Source organism: Anopheles coustani, chromosome 3 (assembly GCF_943734705.1).
Source record: "Anopheles coustani chromosome 3, idAnoCousDA_361_x.2, whole genome shotgun sequence".
Taxonomy (NCBI): Eukaryota; Metazoa; Arthropoda; class Insecta; order Diptera; family Culicidae; genus Anopheles; species Anopheles coustani.
Window position 1 is genome coordinate 64,930,514 of NC_071288.1, and position 18,205 is coordinate 64,948,718.

Genomic DNA, 18,205 nt, shown 5'->3' on the forward strand with positions numbered 1-18,205 from the left:
TGGCAATCGATCATCATCCCTGCAGTGCAGGGGCAGCACCCTCAAGTGATGTGTCCATCAGGGTTGGCGAGATGCGGGGTAATGTTTTATTTCTCCCCCCCCCCCCCCCCCCACGCACACCCGTTCCCGCTTTCGACAGGATAATTGTAGGCTTTTAGTAAATCCAGACCGAATGCAAACATAGTCACTTCTAGCCTTCTAGCTGTCGGCTCTGGAGAGGGGGGGCCTTGGGAGTGACGAACGCTGAAGAAAGGTTACTTGTCCCTTCTATCAGTACTTGGGACTTTTATAAAATCTCCACCACAAGTACGGTTGCTTCGGTTGAATAAAACAGTAATTAAACGAGGCTAGGAAGCCGGCCGAGTGCTAAACATTACCAGAGCCACCCGAATGGACCTGGATGACGCTATTCCCGATGACACATGTCGTCGCCCAAAGGCAAAGATTCACCTCGTGGAAACCGTATCGGCGGTCCGGTGAATAATTTATCCCCTGTTGACACAGGCGGGCCACTTGCATGGACAAGCTGCGAAAAGTGGACGTACGATTTTTTTTTGCACGAGTTTCCCTTCGATGTTTTACCGACTTGTGTCATTTGTGCTGGAACAGTCTGCCGCTTAGTAATATTTTATTTATAAGGTTTGGTTGCACTTTTAATTTGTGCCGTGTTGACGTTTGGAGTGGTTGATTTTGAAACGTGTTGTTTTTTAGTAGCAAAATCGTAGAAAAAGAAAACATAAGAAAGCACCAAAGATATAATCATCATTTCAGTTTTGCAACAATTGTTCAGTAAATCAAACCAAACAAGCAAGGACACCATATTGATCCACCTTAGTGTCATCGATTAATTGTACAAGGTGCAGCACAAATAGAAGGAATTACACTGCCTTCCCGCCTCAAAGGCGTATAGTTGGTCAATATTGCTCCATTCCATGGCCCTGATGCATTCCAATCTCATTTATCACGCTCCACGATCACATTAATCCGCCAAACAAGCGCTCCCATTGGCTGCGCGTCGGCTTGTGTGTACATACACATGCACACATACAGTGATTCCAGCCGCTGGAGTTTGTGACACTGTGACTTTATTTATCTATCAATCAAGTCCCGATCCACTATCAGTGTTATTTATTCACAAACATTTGCTCAGCCACACGATACTCGTCGACACGATTCTCGCGCCACATTTCCCAAGACTTTCCCTCCCCCCGCTCCCCGCCCACGAGGGAAAACCCGCGTACCACAAGTGCTGGTCAGTGAAGGATTAATCAATTTGTTTGTCCTTTGTGGGGAAAAAATGATATGGGAATGATCGGAACGGGAGGGGAGAATAGCGCCATGGTTAGTTGAGCTCAGCCCAAGCGCCCCACAACACGCGTGGAAATGGTCATCAAGTGGTCCCCTCCAACTCGCACATGGAACGGTGTTGCGTTTTTACCATAATTGAAAAGCATTAACAAATTAGATGATAATATCGGGCGGCGCACTAATACGCAAGTGTGTGCGCCACCCCAACACTCACGAGGTGCTCAACCGAAGCGTACGGGAGGTTATTTTTATGTGTTCGCACGTTTCACCTGTTCCCCGTAAGGGAAAACCAGTTTCTTTTGATCCTTTTCCCTCCGGGGCATGGGAAATCATAGTCACATTTCACTGACGTTACGTTTCCGGCGTGTCGGTTTGTGTTTTCTTTCCCAGAAATGGCTCACTTATCGCCGCCCCCTTCGCCACCGGTAGGGCAGTCCCCTCCGGCCGTCAACGCGCTGAACGCCCTCAACGCTTCCTCCGCCAACCTGATCCAGCGAGCGTCCGCCTTCAGTTCCGTGCTCGGGCAGAAATGGAACCCAAGGGGTAAGTCCGGGAGAAAACTTGGCCCAGTTTACACCGGAAACCTACAGGGATTCGTCTTCTCTATCCCTGTTGTGCCACAGATTTGCTCCTGCTGTACAATCCGCTGTTCTATTCCGGCGCTGCCTTCCCGTGGCCTCAGTTCCTGCTGCCCCAGCAACCGATCACTCCGGTTTCACCGAATCTAAACACTAGTCGCGATTACACGCTAACACCGGAGAAGGAAGAAATTATCGGTACGTTTATGCGCAAACGAGCTTCAACTTAAATCTAGTTCGATGATAATTAGATAAACTTGGAACGTTTTTCCTTTTGCTTTCCTCCCGCAGACGAAGATATGCCCCTGAATCTCTCGATGAAGCCTTCCTCCTCGACACCGAACGCTCGTCAGGCGGCACTGGCCCACTCGATCAGCATCTGGTCGCCGGCCAGCATGTGCGAGAAGGAAACGATCGACGGCGACAACCAAAGCAACATCGACATCGAGAACGATGACGAGTCGGGCGGCGAGCTGCAGATCGACGAGTCCTTCCAGGACACCAAGCACAGTCTGTCACACTATCAGCAGAATCACCAGCAGCACCAACAGCAGCAGCTGCAGCACCGCGATCGGCAGCGGGAAACGGCACGCATCCTCACCGAGTACAACAGCCTGCTGCTGAACAGTGCCGGGCGGCCCTCGTCGGGGGCGCGATCGTCGCAGGATTACTTCAACTACAGCAAAATCAGCAAGGGCTACTTCACACACCTCCAGCAGCAGCAGAAGAACCTGGAGATCCTGCGCCAGAACCGGACCGACGTGTTCGTCATCAACAATGGCAGCAATGGGGGCGCCACCGTTGGCAACAATAACAACAAGGAAGGTGTGAAGAACCAAAATACGAACCACGGTGCAAGTGTTAGTGCACGCCTAAGTGGCGGAGGGCTGGGTAGTGGTGCGGCTAGTGAAAGTGATACTAATGGTGAGCTGCTGTTGGGTTACGGGCAGCAGGAAGCTGCGGCGTCGGCGGCCGCTACCCGACCGGACTCAACCCAGGCGCACTCGGACAGTCTGTACGGTAGCTCCAACGATTCATCCTCCCATGTTCACCCTCACACGATCGTGGGTGGAACGGGGGAGGGGAAAAAGAATGTCAAACTTTATCAGGTGAGTTGTCTCTCGAGCATACAAAACAACAATCATACCAAATGTACTCGCTTCAATGCATAAGTTGTGGAACATCTTATATTATGGCAGAAATGTGACGATCAACTTTTATAGAAAGTCTTTAATCAGCCTGAGTATTTTCTGAAACAAGATCTCGTTCAATGTCTATATTGGTATCGGGACTCTTTTAGTCCCATTCGTCGGAAGCATCATGAGTTAATTTTTAGTCCGAGAAAACACCGAATAGTTCAAACATTAAACGATGAAATAAAACTTAACGAGGCGTAAACATTGCCACACCGACCTCAGAGTCCTTCACGTTGGTGGCACTTTTGGGACACTCCAGGTAGCTCCCAATAGGGCCGGAGATTCCCAGGCTGCTCGTCCGAGTGCCACACAGGCAGACGTGGTCAGGCCGTGAATAACTGTTTGCTCAAGTGTATCAATCTCCGGAGTGCCGTGTCGGATGTTGTCCGTGTGGTGAACCGACAGCATTCATCATTCGGCTTCGATTTTGACGTCTGTTTGTGCTGCTTCCGTCGCTCTCCCTCTACCGACTTAGCTGGTGACAAATTGCCCGAGAAGAGGTGAACCATTTAGTTCTGCGCGGGGCATCCTCAGTCGTCGGCGAGCTCAAGAAAAGAGGACCATGGTTGCCATCCCGGACAAAGGGTCTCATCTCATGGGCAGCTCCTGGGGAGTTTCGGGGAGTTGCTGACGTCGTGGGATGGGCCGCGTATACGTACCTCGGCACTGAACCGGCCGCGTTGTTTGGACAAGTGTTTCCCTGTGGGCTACGCGTCTCCGTCATCTTCGACCGGCGCTGGTGCCATCGCCGCGAGGTTCATAAATTATCGGTCGCACGACGCTGGCAAGGAAGAAGTTATGCTAATGTAATCAGGTCACGTTGAGGTGGCGGCTGTGTTGTTCGACGTGGCGCAATTGGCCGTCGTTGGTGGGAAGGCACTCGACCGTACGGCGGCGTCAATGAGAACTACAGAAGCGGCGTAGTGTGAACAGATCCGGAAAACAAGGAATCCGGTACACGCCAGTGCCGCCAATCGGTCATGGTCTAATTCCCCCAAAAATCCTAACCTATAGACCGCCAGAAACTGGGACAGGAAGTTCATAGGAAGCGACCGCGGGACAAAAGGTCCCGTCCCGTGACCATCTCGAGACATGAGTGCGATTGGGTCGCGGAATTCCCTCGGCAAGGGAGCGGTAGAGGAAGGTGACAAGAAGCGTCACAAACATAAAACGGAACAAGAAAACGAAACTACACATGCTTTTCGACCTGTAAACTCACTGCAGACGCTGAACGAACCCCTTCGGCGGGCCCTTCGCCCTGGTCGTCTGGTATTGATTTATAATCAAGGCGTAAAAGTTTTCTCATTTGGTCGTTTACATTCATAATTTAGGGACGGTGCGCTCATGAATATGTAAACAAGTGCTAGGACAGTGGTAAGTGAAAAAGGGTAAAAAAGAAACGGAAACACTTTTGACCCATTATGTGCGGGGAAGAGTTGGGCGGGCAACAACCTCCAACCCCCCGGGACGAGTGTTGTAGCTTCCGATTTGAGCCGGAGGGGGGCTCTTTTTGATAGCAGTAACCTTAAGTTCCGTCGTTGATAGTCGAGCAGGAAAGAAAAGTGATGCTATTAGTGTGTAATTAAATTAGGCCACATATTGGAGCCCTTTTTTCGGGTTGTGGTTGTTCTTGGTCTGCGAAACTGATACCTGTTGCTTTCGCTTTCGATTCTCACACCGAGACAGGGGAAATACCAGGGGTTTACGAGCCGAGGTCACATTCATAAATCAAAATGCCTACGAGCTGCGATGCTTTTGTTTAGAAGCAATTTCAATTATGGTCTTATTAATTATTACTCAGATTTGACCCTTTTGCTTTGTTTCTAATTCAAGAATATTCAAACTTTGTGTTCCCGAAAGTAGCATAAATAATGCTTTTGGTGAATCGAGAAATAAAGAATTTTATAACCGGTTTATTAATATTGGTAAATTTAACTTGTAATGTTTGGAACATTACTTTTAAATGATAAATTGTATCACATTTAATTGTTTATTGTTGGGCAAATAATAGGTCATTACTTTTTGTAACGAGAAGATAAGTTCACGACAGCTTTGCTCAAAAAAAGATTCAGAATAATAAAAACTCCAATAACGAAAAGCAGAAATATTTTATCTCTCAATCCAGAACTAATTCTTGATTTGTTTACGTGGCAAGTTAAATTTCTAAAAACAAAAGCTATTATCCCCTTGTACTATGCATAATTTACCTTCCAAGAGTTACCTCCCGGAAGTTTAGGAAATCCTCTCAATGCTTTAATATTGCACTTTTTAATATTAAATAATGTTTTTCAGTTTATTCATGTTTGCATTTTATGTGTGATTCAGCATAAACTACACGTTGAACAAAACATATTGTTTTTTTATGTTTAAAGTCATCAAGTTTGTGTTTTATTTATTCTTTGATTTTAAGCGTTTGATCTAACTATGACTAATTTCCTTCCTTTTCTTTCTCTTTTTTTCAAATGCATCCCGCAGTGCAAGCAGTGCGGAAAAACGTTCAAACGCTCCAGCACGCTCTCGACGCATCTGCTGATCCACAGCGACACCCGGCCGTATCCTTGCCAGTACTGCGGCAAGCGATTCCACCAGAAGTCGGACATGAAGAAGCACACATACATCCACACCGGTAAGCAAGCGGGGAGATCCCGGGTGGGGGGCAACGGCTCGTTTTCGGGTTCTACCCTTTTGGGGTTTTTTTTAAACATTCTTTTGCTTTACGTTCTGGGGCTTTGGGTTTCGCGATATGTTCGTCAAATTTTTGCAAGCCTCTTGCGTTTTGCACTTTAAAGGGTTGCATTCGAAAGGGGTCCGTCGAATATGTTGTCACTCGGTTGTCCTCCGGTGGCGGCAGCAACTCTGGGGTCCGTCCGTTGTGTCTGGGACCTTGCGGAGCCCTCATCTTCGCGGCACATTGTAGGCACGCGCTCGTTTGGGAAGCGGGAGAGTTATCGTTTTACACCCTTTTGTGATCTCCTCCCGGTGTGCTCCTCCGGCAAGGGCAGCATGTGTGCAGCGGTTTAGTCTTTTGGCGTTTCTTTTTTTTTACGAACATTTATCCTTCTTCTGTCCTTTGGCTCGTTGCGCGAGGTGATTCTTGTGGTCTCGTGCCACATGCTCGCCGTAGAATTGGGCTTGTGGTTTCATTTTCACGCCTGCCTGACCCACACAGGACATGCTGATTCATTGATGCTGGAAGACCCGCGCACTTGAGGGCCCTCATTCATTACAGGGGTTTCGTCTGGGTCTGGGAGTAGCATCTGCACGTGGCAATGAAGATGATGATGATGCAACTGACACACAGACAGACGGACGAACGGACGGACAGGGAAGAGCTAGATCGGGTGCCCACGGGAAATCGTTTTCCAGTTGGTTAAGCCCTATAAGGGACGAACCGTTTGATCGCCCCCGAACGGAGACGATGTTGACGGTGAACAAATTATACGAAAAGATCACAACGAAAGGGCGCCGAACATAGCGAAAGGGCGCATAGGAAAGCCGGGTCCAATCGCGGGTAAATTTTCCCTACAAACGTGTCGTGCTGTGTGCACAATTGGCACCGCTTCGGTCGCAAACACATGAATCGATTCCATTGTGAGCATCGATCGAGGCGGCGACACCACCATCGAAACTCTAGAACCCTACCGACAACAGACCGCAGTGCGGTCTCGTATAAATCAGGCAAATATTTTACCCGAGCACTCCCGAGGTTGCTCCAGGCACACCAAGCTTTTCCTTTGTGCTTTTCCAATCCGTCGCCATTTGCGCACCAGGCCGCGTTATTTGTCCGCGTTTTCGGTAGCCGGTTGTTACACTTTTAACAAACGTTTTGTGACGACAGTTCCGACGATGCCGCTGCCACCGGGATGAAAATAAAATATTTTTCTTTACACCACCCCCCTAAAAACAGTCGGCAAACTCGGCGAGGGTGGGTTTTTTGTTTTTTTATGCGGCTTCAGCGTTTTCTCCGCTGCTAGCACTGAAGATGCGATGAGGATGAAAGACGCCATTTGTTTCCAGGAGGTTGTTGTTTGTGTACAACGTTGGCGAAGGGTGGCTGACACTTTTCGGGTGCTTATTTTTGGACAAGGTTACCCGTTAGGCAGCTCAATGTAGTTGCAGGTTTTCGTCGAGTTAGAAATAAGTTTGGTTCTATGGTTGAAAACTTTGGTTTTTCCGAAAACGGATTTAAACAATCGTTGCACATGAATTAATCCGTTAGATAAAAAATCCTCTCATTTACATTTCTTAAAAGATTGACTGCCAAGCGATTTTAGCACACTTTTTTAGTACAATGTTTCTTGATTAAATTTGTTTGTAACATTTATTAAACCAATGATAATTGAAGGCTTAGTAAAAACTTAGCTTCCCAAGGAATGGATATTAAATGTTACTATAATTTTGTGTTGCATTTTCATTTATTTATGTGGCAAAATTGTTTTAGAACTAACGACAGCTGGCTATCAAAAATCAAGTTAAACAAGTTGACTGCCACGTTGTTTTAATACAGTTCTTTAGTACAATCAGCTTTGGTTGAACTTGGTTTTAAAATTTATTAAACTAACATTTTTAGGCAACCAAGCTAAGACTTATCTTTCTAAAGATATATGTTTGTAATAACTATACCTTACAGCTATATTAGTGTAAAAGGCTGCTGTTGATTGCTGCTGTCACTCGCGAAATGGGTGACGTGGCAGTCAACGTGAGGAGTAAGGGCGAGTTTTTTTTTCCAAAAGAGCTTATCATAATGACCCAGCAAAACCATTTAACACTTTAAATAAACAAACTTATCATAACGCTGTACCATTTATTCACACAATAATTGTTTACCAGCAATAAAGGTCCAACACCAACAGCAGGCAATGGAATCAAAACATCGCCTGCCACGATTTATTATCCTTCTCGTTGTGCTTGTTGTAAATGGCACCGGCAATGGCGATGGAACCGGGCGCGCAAAAACCTCAACAACTCTCGCCTCCTCCGGAAAACCTCTTCAGCTCCGTTGTACTGGTGTCGAGTCACACATAAAATTAATGCACATCAGCATTAATGGAGCGCTGTTAACATGAATCAACGCTTGCATTGTTGGTTGCAGTTTGCAGGATTCATTCCTTTCTCCCCTTTCCCCCCTCCCAACAAAACGGTCGCATCCTGTGCCACTGGTATTGTTTCCTTTTCGTTCTTCAAAAACTGTTCTCTGTTTTGACTCTGCCCGCTGGGGCTGAGACGATGCTGCAGATGGCGTGTGGAAAGGGGTGTGCATTTTTCATCTAATCCTACACCGTGCAAACCCGTCGAGGGTGTTGCATTTTCGACGTGGTCCGCTGCCGATTAATCTTCACCACGGGAGGTGGAAAACCGATCTGCACAGCACTTTTGTTGGCGCTCTTTATGTAATGGACTCTGAGGTTTCGGATTGGGTCACAGTGTAATGTTTTAGCGGAAAGCTGAGTGTCAAAGAGTGACTCCATCACGGGGGCACAAAGAAGTATTAATAGATATTACTCACAACCAGCAAGTCCAGGGTTGTTATACATTTTTAATTCCACAAAACAATTAAAAGAATATTACTGACCCCCTTTCCAGGGAAGGCAGGACGCCACTAGGAGGGGGGGAAAGAACGGGAAGCCGTTTGTTATTTGTTATGTAAACACATTTCCTAAATTGAAAATCTCGTTCCGTGACACGTGCACGGTCGAAACAATTGCTCCAAATGACTCACGGGTTCTTCGGGAGATTGTGCCAGAGGGGGGAAAAATGCCAATTCCACTCAGCGAGTGCCCGGGTTTTGTGAGCGAGGGCGGGGGTGGCGTTTTGGTTGACGCCGATAATGACCAGTGGAGGTTAGATATGCTTCGTTGGCTCAAGTGGTTTCGGACTAATCTACCCCGTAATGGACAAGGCTTGTGAACGAATGTGTGGCTTATATCTTGATTTAATTAAATTAATTGATGTTTTGCGGAGGGGGAAACAGGAGGCCCACGTTAATGCTCGCTAACTGCTGTCCAATTGTGTGCATAAGTACGAGCCTTAAGCGTAATCCGGGGCGAATTCGAAGCAACATGGTGATAAATATGTTGCCCACTGCAACCGTCCAACCGGAGCCGAATCGTTTTGTCGTCGTCTCGCTGCACTCTTTAGCATATACGCTTGAGATCGAGTGTGGCGCGACTCCTTTTCGGAGTGAGCTTGTCGAAGAAGCCCGAAGCGAACCGATTTTACGCCGTGTGGGGCCACGATTGCCAGGCGGTTTCGAGCATGGAAGAGGGAATGGGGTCGGATGGACAAAAAGGGAAGATATCCTTATTTAGGCAATCGAGCAATTTCACCCGATCGCAAATTGCGCTACGTTCGTTCCACCATCTCGCGGCGGCCGTGGTTTGCCTGTGCGCCGGCACTTTTATGCTCAAGACATGATTTTAACCATAATAACACTGGTAGCGCAACTCAATGGTAGCGGAAAAGGCCGCCGTGTTGTTGTGTGAACGAGGAAAAGACAAAGTCGTACACTCTCCCGGTACAACAACACAATATGCAGTTCCTCACTTGTTCCAAAGAACCGCTTTCCTCACCCCGCGTCCTTCCCATTCTTCATGACAGCTTGAAGTTGTGGGAAAACGAAATTTATGCAACTGGCGCTTCTGTACGCCGACGACACAATAAAACTTATTATAATAAGCCGTACGAAGTGTGTGGCAAATCGGATCGCTAGCGTGTGTGTGTGCGTGTTTTTCCCGCCGCCCGGATGAGCCAGGGGACAATCTCCCGCGGGTGTGTGGACAAGGATGTCGAGCGGACGTGACGCAGGGGAGCAAATAGATTTCCTAGAAAAATCGATAGCAAAGTGGACGAAACCGAGCAGGGCTGCATGCTGCGCAAGGGTAGCGTCGTGAAGTAGTTCGTGGAAAGTGAAACCCTTCATTTGTGCGGAGCGGTTTTTCCGGGCCACACTGACAAACCTGGCTCCCTCGTCGAAAGTGTGGCCGTACGCAACGGGCTGACCCACTGAAAGTAATGCGTTTCGGGGGCTCGGAGGATCAAAAGAACAAAGCGCCAACCCCGGCTCTTGGTTGTAAACAAATTTGAACAAATTTATTACCTCATTTCGTAAATTGTCCCCGGTAGTCTGCGCTTTTTTTGTGGCTTTCCTCCACCACGGCTGGTCGTTAAGAGTTGGATGTCTTTCTTTTCTCGATCGGCAGCAGCTCGTTCGGTGTTCGATTTAGTGCGGGATTGGATTGAAAGTTGAGAAGTACTTAACTAATGCCTTCAACCGTTGGGAAGGGGACCCAACATATTTTTTTGCCTCCTCTGAGGGGAGGGGGGTAAGGAAAACGGAGCCCTGTCGCCCGCTCAAAGAACGGGAGTCAACCCTTTGCGCCATCCAAAACCGATCGAATGCACGTCGGTACGAACTGGTTTAATGTTTATTTTAGATTTGCGTGTCAGGTACCATTTTAATGAGTATGCTTTATTTTTTTCCCCCCATTCTTCGTCACCACGACGGGGACCATCCTCATCCTTTTTTTTTTTCGTTGCTCCATTCGGTTGTGCATGTGTTGCACGGACGGTTTTGTTTCACCTGGCGCTGGAAAGGTGTCGTTTCTTACGACAATCGAAACCGCTCGAAGATGGCGGCTACAAAAAAGGGGTTCGGCGTGCTTCGTTCGCTGACCAACTGCTGCTCGTTCGCCTGCGACACGTAAAGTGGCAATAACAATCACAATTTATTGATATTATGACAGTGAAGTGGCGCAATAGGGATGCGACACGGACGGCGCGGGGAGTGGGTGGCCCTAGATTCGATGTACCACCGGAAGAACGTCGGTGTCCGGTGATTGGAGAGAACGATATCATTGGCCCATAGCAAACGGGAAACGTTTTACTTTTATTTGTGTTAACTAAACAAGAGACAGAGCAATTAAATAGGGGCAAACGCAAGGATTCAATCCAAAAATCCTTCGCATACATTGCCTATCCAAACGAAAGGACACCGGATTTGGGTCATAGATAAAATGTTTCCATTTTTCAAGAGACCCCACCAAAAAAAAATGTCTTTCCATTTTTCCATCCATGTTCCTTAAGTACCTCGTGCCCTTCATCACTCACGGTCCACAACGGTCGGAGCGGAAAGGAAACGTGTTAACAAACGAGCGCTAAAGTTATGGGCTACAATATATTTCGAAATATTTGCACTCAATTATTATGCCACCAACAACAACCACAGCTGGCAACCAACATCCACGGGATAAACCAGCCACTTCCACCGTCACAAGCCGTTGTAAAAGTTGCTTTTCGAAATCTGCCGTTGAAATTAATTATCATCGCGATGCTTTAATATACTTTTAATTTGAGGTAGCACCCTTCGCCAACGGCGGCCGCAACTGGCTCGCTGGCGTGAAGAAGAATGCTATTCCGAGCGCGCGCACGCTGGAAGCGCATAGCGCTGGTGGCTGCTTGGTGGTAACGTGCTAGATTCCTGGATCTTCTCGCCCTTTTTCCCTGCCACGCTTCGGAGCGGGGGCACGTGTTTGCAATATTTTATCGCACGCGATTGCAAAACACCCCCTTGTTCCGCTGAGGGGGATTGTGGGGCAAGGTACAAAAGATTTGTTTATCCACCACCTTAGCAGGGAGGGTGGGGGGGGGGGGGGGGGAGAGAGTAGGTCCAGGGTAATTTGTAATCGTGCTCGATAAACAGGGCAAGTAGTACGGGGCATATTGAATCTTTTTTTCCGCAAAACAGAGAAGGAGGAATTAAAACAAGGGTTCGTCGCTTGATTTCTTGTACACCGGTCAGGCGTAAGTCTTTTGATTGATGACACAAGAGAAGAAGCGTAAAACAACAAGGGGGAAAAGGCGTTCATTCCCGTCTAGTTCTGGCCGTAGCTTTGCCCCGACTCGTGATTGCGGCAGCATTTTTCCTATCCTTAGCTCTCGGTACTAAAGTGTTTCTTTTTTTTTTTACTTTTCCATCACCAGGTGAAAAGCCCCACAAGTGTGTCGTCTGCCTGAAAGCGTTCAGCCAGAGCTCGAACCTCATCACGCACATGCGCAAACACTCGGGCTACAAGCCGTTCTCGTGCGGGCTCTGTGATAAGGCGTTCCAGCGCAAGGTGGACCTGCGGCGTCATCGCGAAGGTCAGCACAACGAGCACGGTACCGTCCCGAGCCCGGTCGATCTGGGCGGCGGCTACGAGATGGCGGCGGCTTCGAAGATGCTCAACCACAGCCACGGCAGCGAACACGAACACGGGTTGCTCGCGGACGAGGCAGCTGTTGCGGCCAGCTACAGCCATGCGGACGTTAAGATGGAGGTGGTCAGCAGTAGCAGCAGCAGCAGCAGTAGTAGCGTTAGCAGTGTTAGCAGTTGCTCCTGATTTTTGGTCCCATCGTTGGGCCGTGGTGTGCAAGTTTCACTGTGCTGAAGTCAAAATCAAAGGTAAATTTAGCAGACCTCAAATTGAATCGCCACCTTTCGTCGATCGTTTTGTGCGTCTGTTTCGACGATCTGTTGAAGATCCCGAAAGGACGAGGCAGACCTTCCGAAAAACGCTAGAGTTCGTAACGATATCAGGAGGCCCGAGCTCCTAAGCAAAACGTAACACCGAAAACAGATGGTACTGCCGTGAGCCGACACGAAACCGAGTATCCCACAAGCAGCGGCGCAGAAAAACGAGTCGGATTTAAAGAACTGAAACAAATCAGTACGACGAGGTTCGTTGCGAGGCTCTTTTTTTTATTCCTTAGGCTCTTCCTCAAAACTTAAAGTGCCCATTCTCAATCTAAAAGCGAGAAAACCGGAGGCATACCGATGTGGTAGGTGTATTTTAGCTCCGTCCTTAGTTAGGTGTGTAAGTTGTACATAGTTGCATAACCCGAGGTATTATACCATACCGCCGGGGGGCTGCAGCATCCGTTACAATAATTTATTCTACCGCGTAGCTGTACCGTACCGTAAGTCACCGTGCGTCACACCCCTTAAGAAGTAATGTAGCGCAAATTTTTTTCTGAACTAGTTATACCAAAGCTAATGTTGCCCGGGGGGTGTTTTGTTAGGATGCGTGCAGACCAAAATGAATCCACCAACATAAACGACAAGCTCAAGAAGTACGGGTCGAACGAATTTTGAGGTGACAAATAACGATTGTTTCTCGTCATTCCGACCCCAAGCTTCACTATTACATCGAGCATCTAGTCTTGGAGATGTGGAGGGATTTGTTACAAGCTGCATTCTGCTGTCATCCCCCGAACATTACATCAAAATTAATGAGGCATATCCTACAACAGAGTGTATCGTTACCGCGTACTAAATCGAAATGTCGTCGAAATTGTTTGCTAGTGTTTTTTTTTAATTTGTCCTTGCGAGATGTGCAAGGAATCAGTGACAAGATACAACCCTTCAAGCGTCTTGTTTCCCTAGGAATAGAGTTTAAATGCAGCTCAGCTAACGGCTAAATTGTTTCTGTACATTTGTTTTTGGAGGTTAGACTACTTATTACTCGAAGGCGACCCGTCTTTAGTCATGAATTAGTATGCCACTTATTCTCATATCAGCTACATGACCAAAGAGAAGCTCTTTCAACTATTGCTCCGATTTTCGTGGCAACGGCTAGCTCACATCGGGAAGACGATGGCCTGAACGAGGCCATCCCATTCCCCTGACCATCACCGAGCGGACACCGTTGTCTCCGTTGTCACAATCGCAATGCCCTCCTTCTTCACCTCTACCTTAAGAAATCTACTTCTGCTAGGAATGTCTGTTATCTAGTGTCTAGATATGTTATGCTGTAGTGAAAATGATTGCCCGTTTCAGAATGATGTGTTCGTGTAGGACGAGGTACACGAACCGAGGCAGACAGCAACATGCGTTATTTATGTGCTGCTTCTATTTGCTATTACTATAAACACTTTTTTTTAGCGTACTAGTACTATCATTTATTTTAATTTAATTCTGTAGCCGATATTATTATGCCATAAATGGTAAAAATGTGTAAAAATTATGTTGTAAGTACAATAAAGAAAACCAGAAACGAAACTTACAAACTGTCTTCTTTGTAGCTATTGAGAAATTGACAACATATGAAATAGTGCATGCAATTTTACTTTAAGTGTTCACAAGAAAAGCGGTAAGGATGCAATGAAATGCCAAACTTTTTTTTATAAAAATGTGTCTAAAAGTTGAGGCTTGGTTGCTTTTTATGTGGTATTAAGTTGCAGTTTTTTGAGAAAAAAAATTTATTCGAAAAGTTATTTCTTTTTCTCAAAATTAGCCAAATATTTCTGATTAATATTTGTGCTTTTTAAATTATTAGAGAAACTAACGTGTGTTATGTTTTGCAACGATTCAATCGTACTTCTACATCGTTTAACATACCTGCTAGAGTACATTACTCAATAATTACATAATTTGCTTAAGCCATTTCGTTTCAGAACTTAATAAAATCACAAGAAGTTAAGTTTTGATGCACAGTTTCATTCATAATCATTTTTGTCAATTATTCATCATAAACAAAAAGAAAAAACTGATAATATAAAAAATATATATTGTGCAATTTATGTCACAAGCGGCAAGCCTATATATATGAAAAAAATGTTTTTATTATTTCTTGCAATGCTTGCATAAAAAGAAACGAAGGATTTAGTTTATTTTCTTTTCTTTTTCGAGGTTGTTTTGAGTTTTTTCTTCCAATTGAACTGGTTCGATACCTTTTATTCACATTTATTTCTTAAGGTTAAACAATTCTACCAATGTTAATGCATGACTTTTATTCATCCAATTGAATTTTCATTTTTATGTATTCCAAATAAAATATTCTATTTAATGTTGAAAATAACATAAGGCTTGGACAATTCTACCGGCAGCAGTCATTTTGACTGAAATGAATTGAAATGATTATCATTCAAAGCATAAAACCTAAAACACGTATGGAAATAACAGGCACATTTTGAAAAATGTCATTATTTTGACTTGTCGCGGTAGAGTTGCAAGCGTCAAAATTGCGATAGTTCTAGTGTTCATGTAACCGTTATGTGAACATCAGCCTTATTCCTTGACGAAGTGTGAAGTAACGAAAGTTCTGGAAGCTCTAATCCGAAACGAACTGCTCGTACACCAAACGATGTCGTATAGGTTCTTTCATATTTTGTTCGCAACCATCAGGAGGACTCGAAACTTCTCTGAATTACAGATAAGATTGAGGAAATTCAATCAAAGAAATCACTTTCTTGGTTGTCGAAAAAACATGATAACCCTTTTCTGGGACCTAAAGCTGTTTAGCATCGATGGTAAGGTAATGTCTTATACCCTAACATACCGGCTCGTTTTACGGAATAAATAAAGAGTTGGTTCCAAGAAAGTGTAATTTATATTTCATACCAAACATTTGGCTTGAATCGGTGTCTTTCCGTTTGTTAACATCACATGAATTAGGTAATTACTAATTATAAGATTAACCTATAAGTCAATATCAGACATACAACAAGCCTCTTGGTAAGACACCCAACTTCATTAAAAGAACCTTTCCATTGCCTGGGGAATCCCAACCTTCAGCTACGTTACGGTCGTTAAAAAACGTTGTGTGGGTTTGAACTGAGCGGACGTACATACTGCGGACGTACTTACCAATGATCAAACATTGCCGCAAATTATCCGCTACGCGGCGGTGCCGTTGATGATGACCGGAAAGGGAAACGTCCTCAATGTGATTCGATCCATTGGGTAACACGCTAACGCAGCGTTCGGATGCCGATCGAACGCGCCCTCCGCGCCCAAAGCATTGCCCGACCGCGGTGCAATTCCAAAAATTGATGAATTGTTGCCCCCCTTCCTGGTGGCGAGTGCAGTTCAAACCCGGTGCCGAAAAATGGGATTGAAATCTGGTTAGGAATTGGCAATTTGGAGGGAATCGGAACAGCATAGTTGGCACGGATCGTTCGGTGGGCAAAGGCCGCCCGGGGCAGCTTGTTAAGACATTGATACGCAGGGTTGGGATCGGGGAAAAATTGACCAGGAAATTGACCGATTCGGCTCATCGAACTCGTCGGCGTGAACCCCTTGAAAGCGCGCTTCCCCGCAGGATCAAAGGCTGGCGGCCGGCCGATGTTTGTGTGTGGCGCGAGAATGTTTTAATTTGTCGATTTATGATTTTTGCATCAGGTGCGAGGTGTCGTCAGGCGGCTCATGCGGTCAACCGGACGATCAAAGGGCCGGCGACCAATCGATCGAGAAGGAAGGAAATGCTAGGGATGCTTCCGTGACATCCTTCGCTCCACAGCCGGCCTCAACGCTAGCTTTGAGCTCATTTCGGCAACCAATGCCAATTTTAAATCGGTAATTTGGCTTCCTGCCGAAATCGTGCGCTAAAAAGTTCGTTCCGGGAAGCGGCCTTAGGCGAACTTCGGTTGTTGAGGTATCAATGTTTGGTACCGTTTTTGTATTACATTCCTTAATGCAATGACGCAAGCAAAAGTTTTTTCCGAAACGGACGTGATTGACGTGTTTGTTATTGCAGGAAAATAGAGTTGACAATGCAGAAGTAACTCTTAGGGTGCTGTTAAAAATGCACCCGATGTATAATAGAACAACAAAATATTTTTTAAGTAATAGCCACGCATTCAGTACAACATACTGATTACTGATTGAAAAAGTGTGGTGAAGGTTGGTGTACTATGCGGGAATTTATTGATATTACTACCCACACATTATGATTTTTTAGTACAAATAAAGTACGAGAGGGTTCCAAACAGTTTGAAAGCTTTGTCATAAAAAAAACCTCAATGTTATAGAGTTTAAGAAGAATTTGTAAATTAATCCTAGAATGACTGAATCGTATTGTTTCTCAAATACGATGTAGCAGTACGGTAAGGAGATCGTCAGTTCTTTCTTTTTGTCAAATGAATTTACTAAACGTCAAAAATGTAAAAGCATCTAATTTAGCATTTAGAAAATCGAGTGAAAAATACTGCAGTGATGGTATATAATGGTGGTTTCATAAATGCGAAAAACAAAAAAAAATATTTATAGAATACACCAGCTTTATGTCCCAACGATGCTCGGCGAAAAAGAGGTTGAGAAAAGAGTTATGGTTTTTAGTCTTTACTTGAGAGTTATTTTTATTGTTACAATTTTAAATATTAAATTGTTGTTGTTTAATTTAATAGTTACAAAAATGGCACGTTTAAAATGTGTTGTAAAAACTGTGCTGTAGAACTTTTGATGAATGTCATTGGTGTCGCAACGCTTTACGACCGGCGCGTTTGCACTAGTTCCTCCGTATCTGGCCGCCCTGTTTGATCATTCTTTTTCAATCTTGATTAGAATTTACGTACGAATAGCAATGCGCCCCGTGAAATGTGTTTACTTTCCATTTGATATTTGTTCACATTCAGTAGTCTGTGGTGCGTGTCAAGAGATAGTGTTGACAGCACACCAAAATGATGTGATCGGATGCAAACTGATACGGAGTCATTACATCTATGCGTGTATCCGGACGTCAGAGTGTAAATGAAGACCCCGAAATTCCTATAAATGATTATTGTTTTGTTGCTGGTTTTTACGACCTACTGTAAAAATCTTTCATGTTTGTTTATGTGAGTAAAATTGTGTTTCAAAAGTAAAATTTAGAACCACTTTATTAAAAAACAGGAATCAAACAAATCTTCAACCACATCTGGAGTGCTCAAACTCAATGTGTGGAAACTTTCAGAATCGACGCTTAAGTATTGGTCGAGTTTTTAGAGTACCTAAAACTGCATACAAAAAACAAATCCAACATATATAATTGGTTTAATCCGCACGTCCTTTAAATAAACCATGTGATGCGTCAATTTTTATCAGTTTTCGGTGCACAAAAAAAAAGCACAAGGGTTGTAATCTTTTTTATATGAAATCTCCTTACAATGACACCAAACCCCATTCGTCACACTTGAGGAAATAATAAATTTAAATGATTCCCTTACATTGTTAACAACGAGTGTAGCAACAGCGCTTGTGACACCTTGAAAAATAAATTATTTCCTACCGAGCCATTCGCAGGTTTTCGAACAACCGTTCGAACACGAGTAAACGCAGCAGTTGCAGGATACATGATTTGTCCGAAAAAGGAGGTCATTTTGGCAGAAAGT

General features: G+C 45.1%; 1 protein-coding gene across 1 annotated transcript; it reads left to right on the forward strand.

The window, feature by feature from the left end:
• The first annotated feature begins 1,700 nt into the window (after positions 1–1,700).
• Positions 1,701–12,459, forward strand: LOC131265301 (zinc finger protein sens). The gene is made up of 5 exons (XM_058267565.1): positions 1,701–1,851; positions 1,932–2,084; positions 2,178–2,995; positions 5,558–5,708; positions 12,062–12,459. The coding sequence occupies exons 1-5, from the start codon at positions 1,701–1,703 to the stop codon at positions 12,457–12,459; spliced, it is 1,671 nt and encodes a 556-aa protein (XP_058123548.1).
• Positions 12,460–18,205: the final 5,746 nt, after the last annotated feature.

Excerpts from the sequence above, each read along its gene's own strand:
- LOC131265301 (XM_058267565.1), top strand. The coding sequence starts at position 1,701 with ATGGCTCACTTATCGCCGCCCCCTTCGCCACCGGTAGGGCAGTCCCCT. Across the intron at positions 2,996-5,557 it reads AGAATGTCAAACTTTATCAG|TGCAAGCAGTGCGGAAAAAC; the intron begins GTGAGTTGTCTC and ends TGCATCCCGCAG. Across the intron at positions 5,709-12,061 it reads GCACACATACATCCACACCG|GTGAAAAGCCCCACAAGTGT; the intron begins GTAAGCAAGCGG and ends TTCCATCACCAG.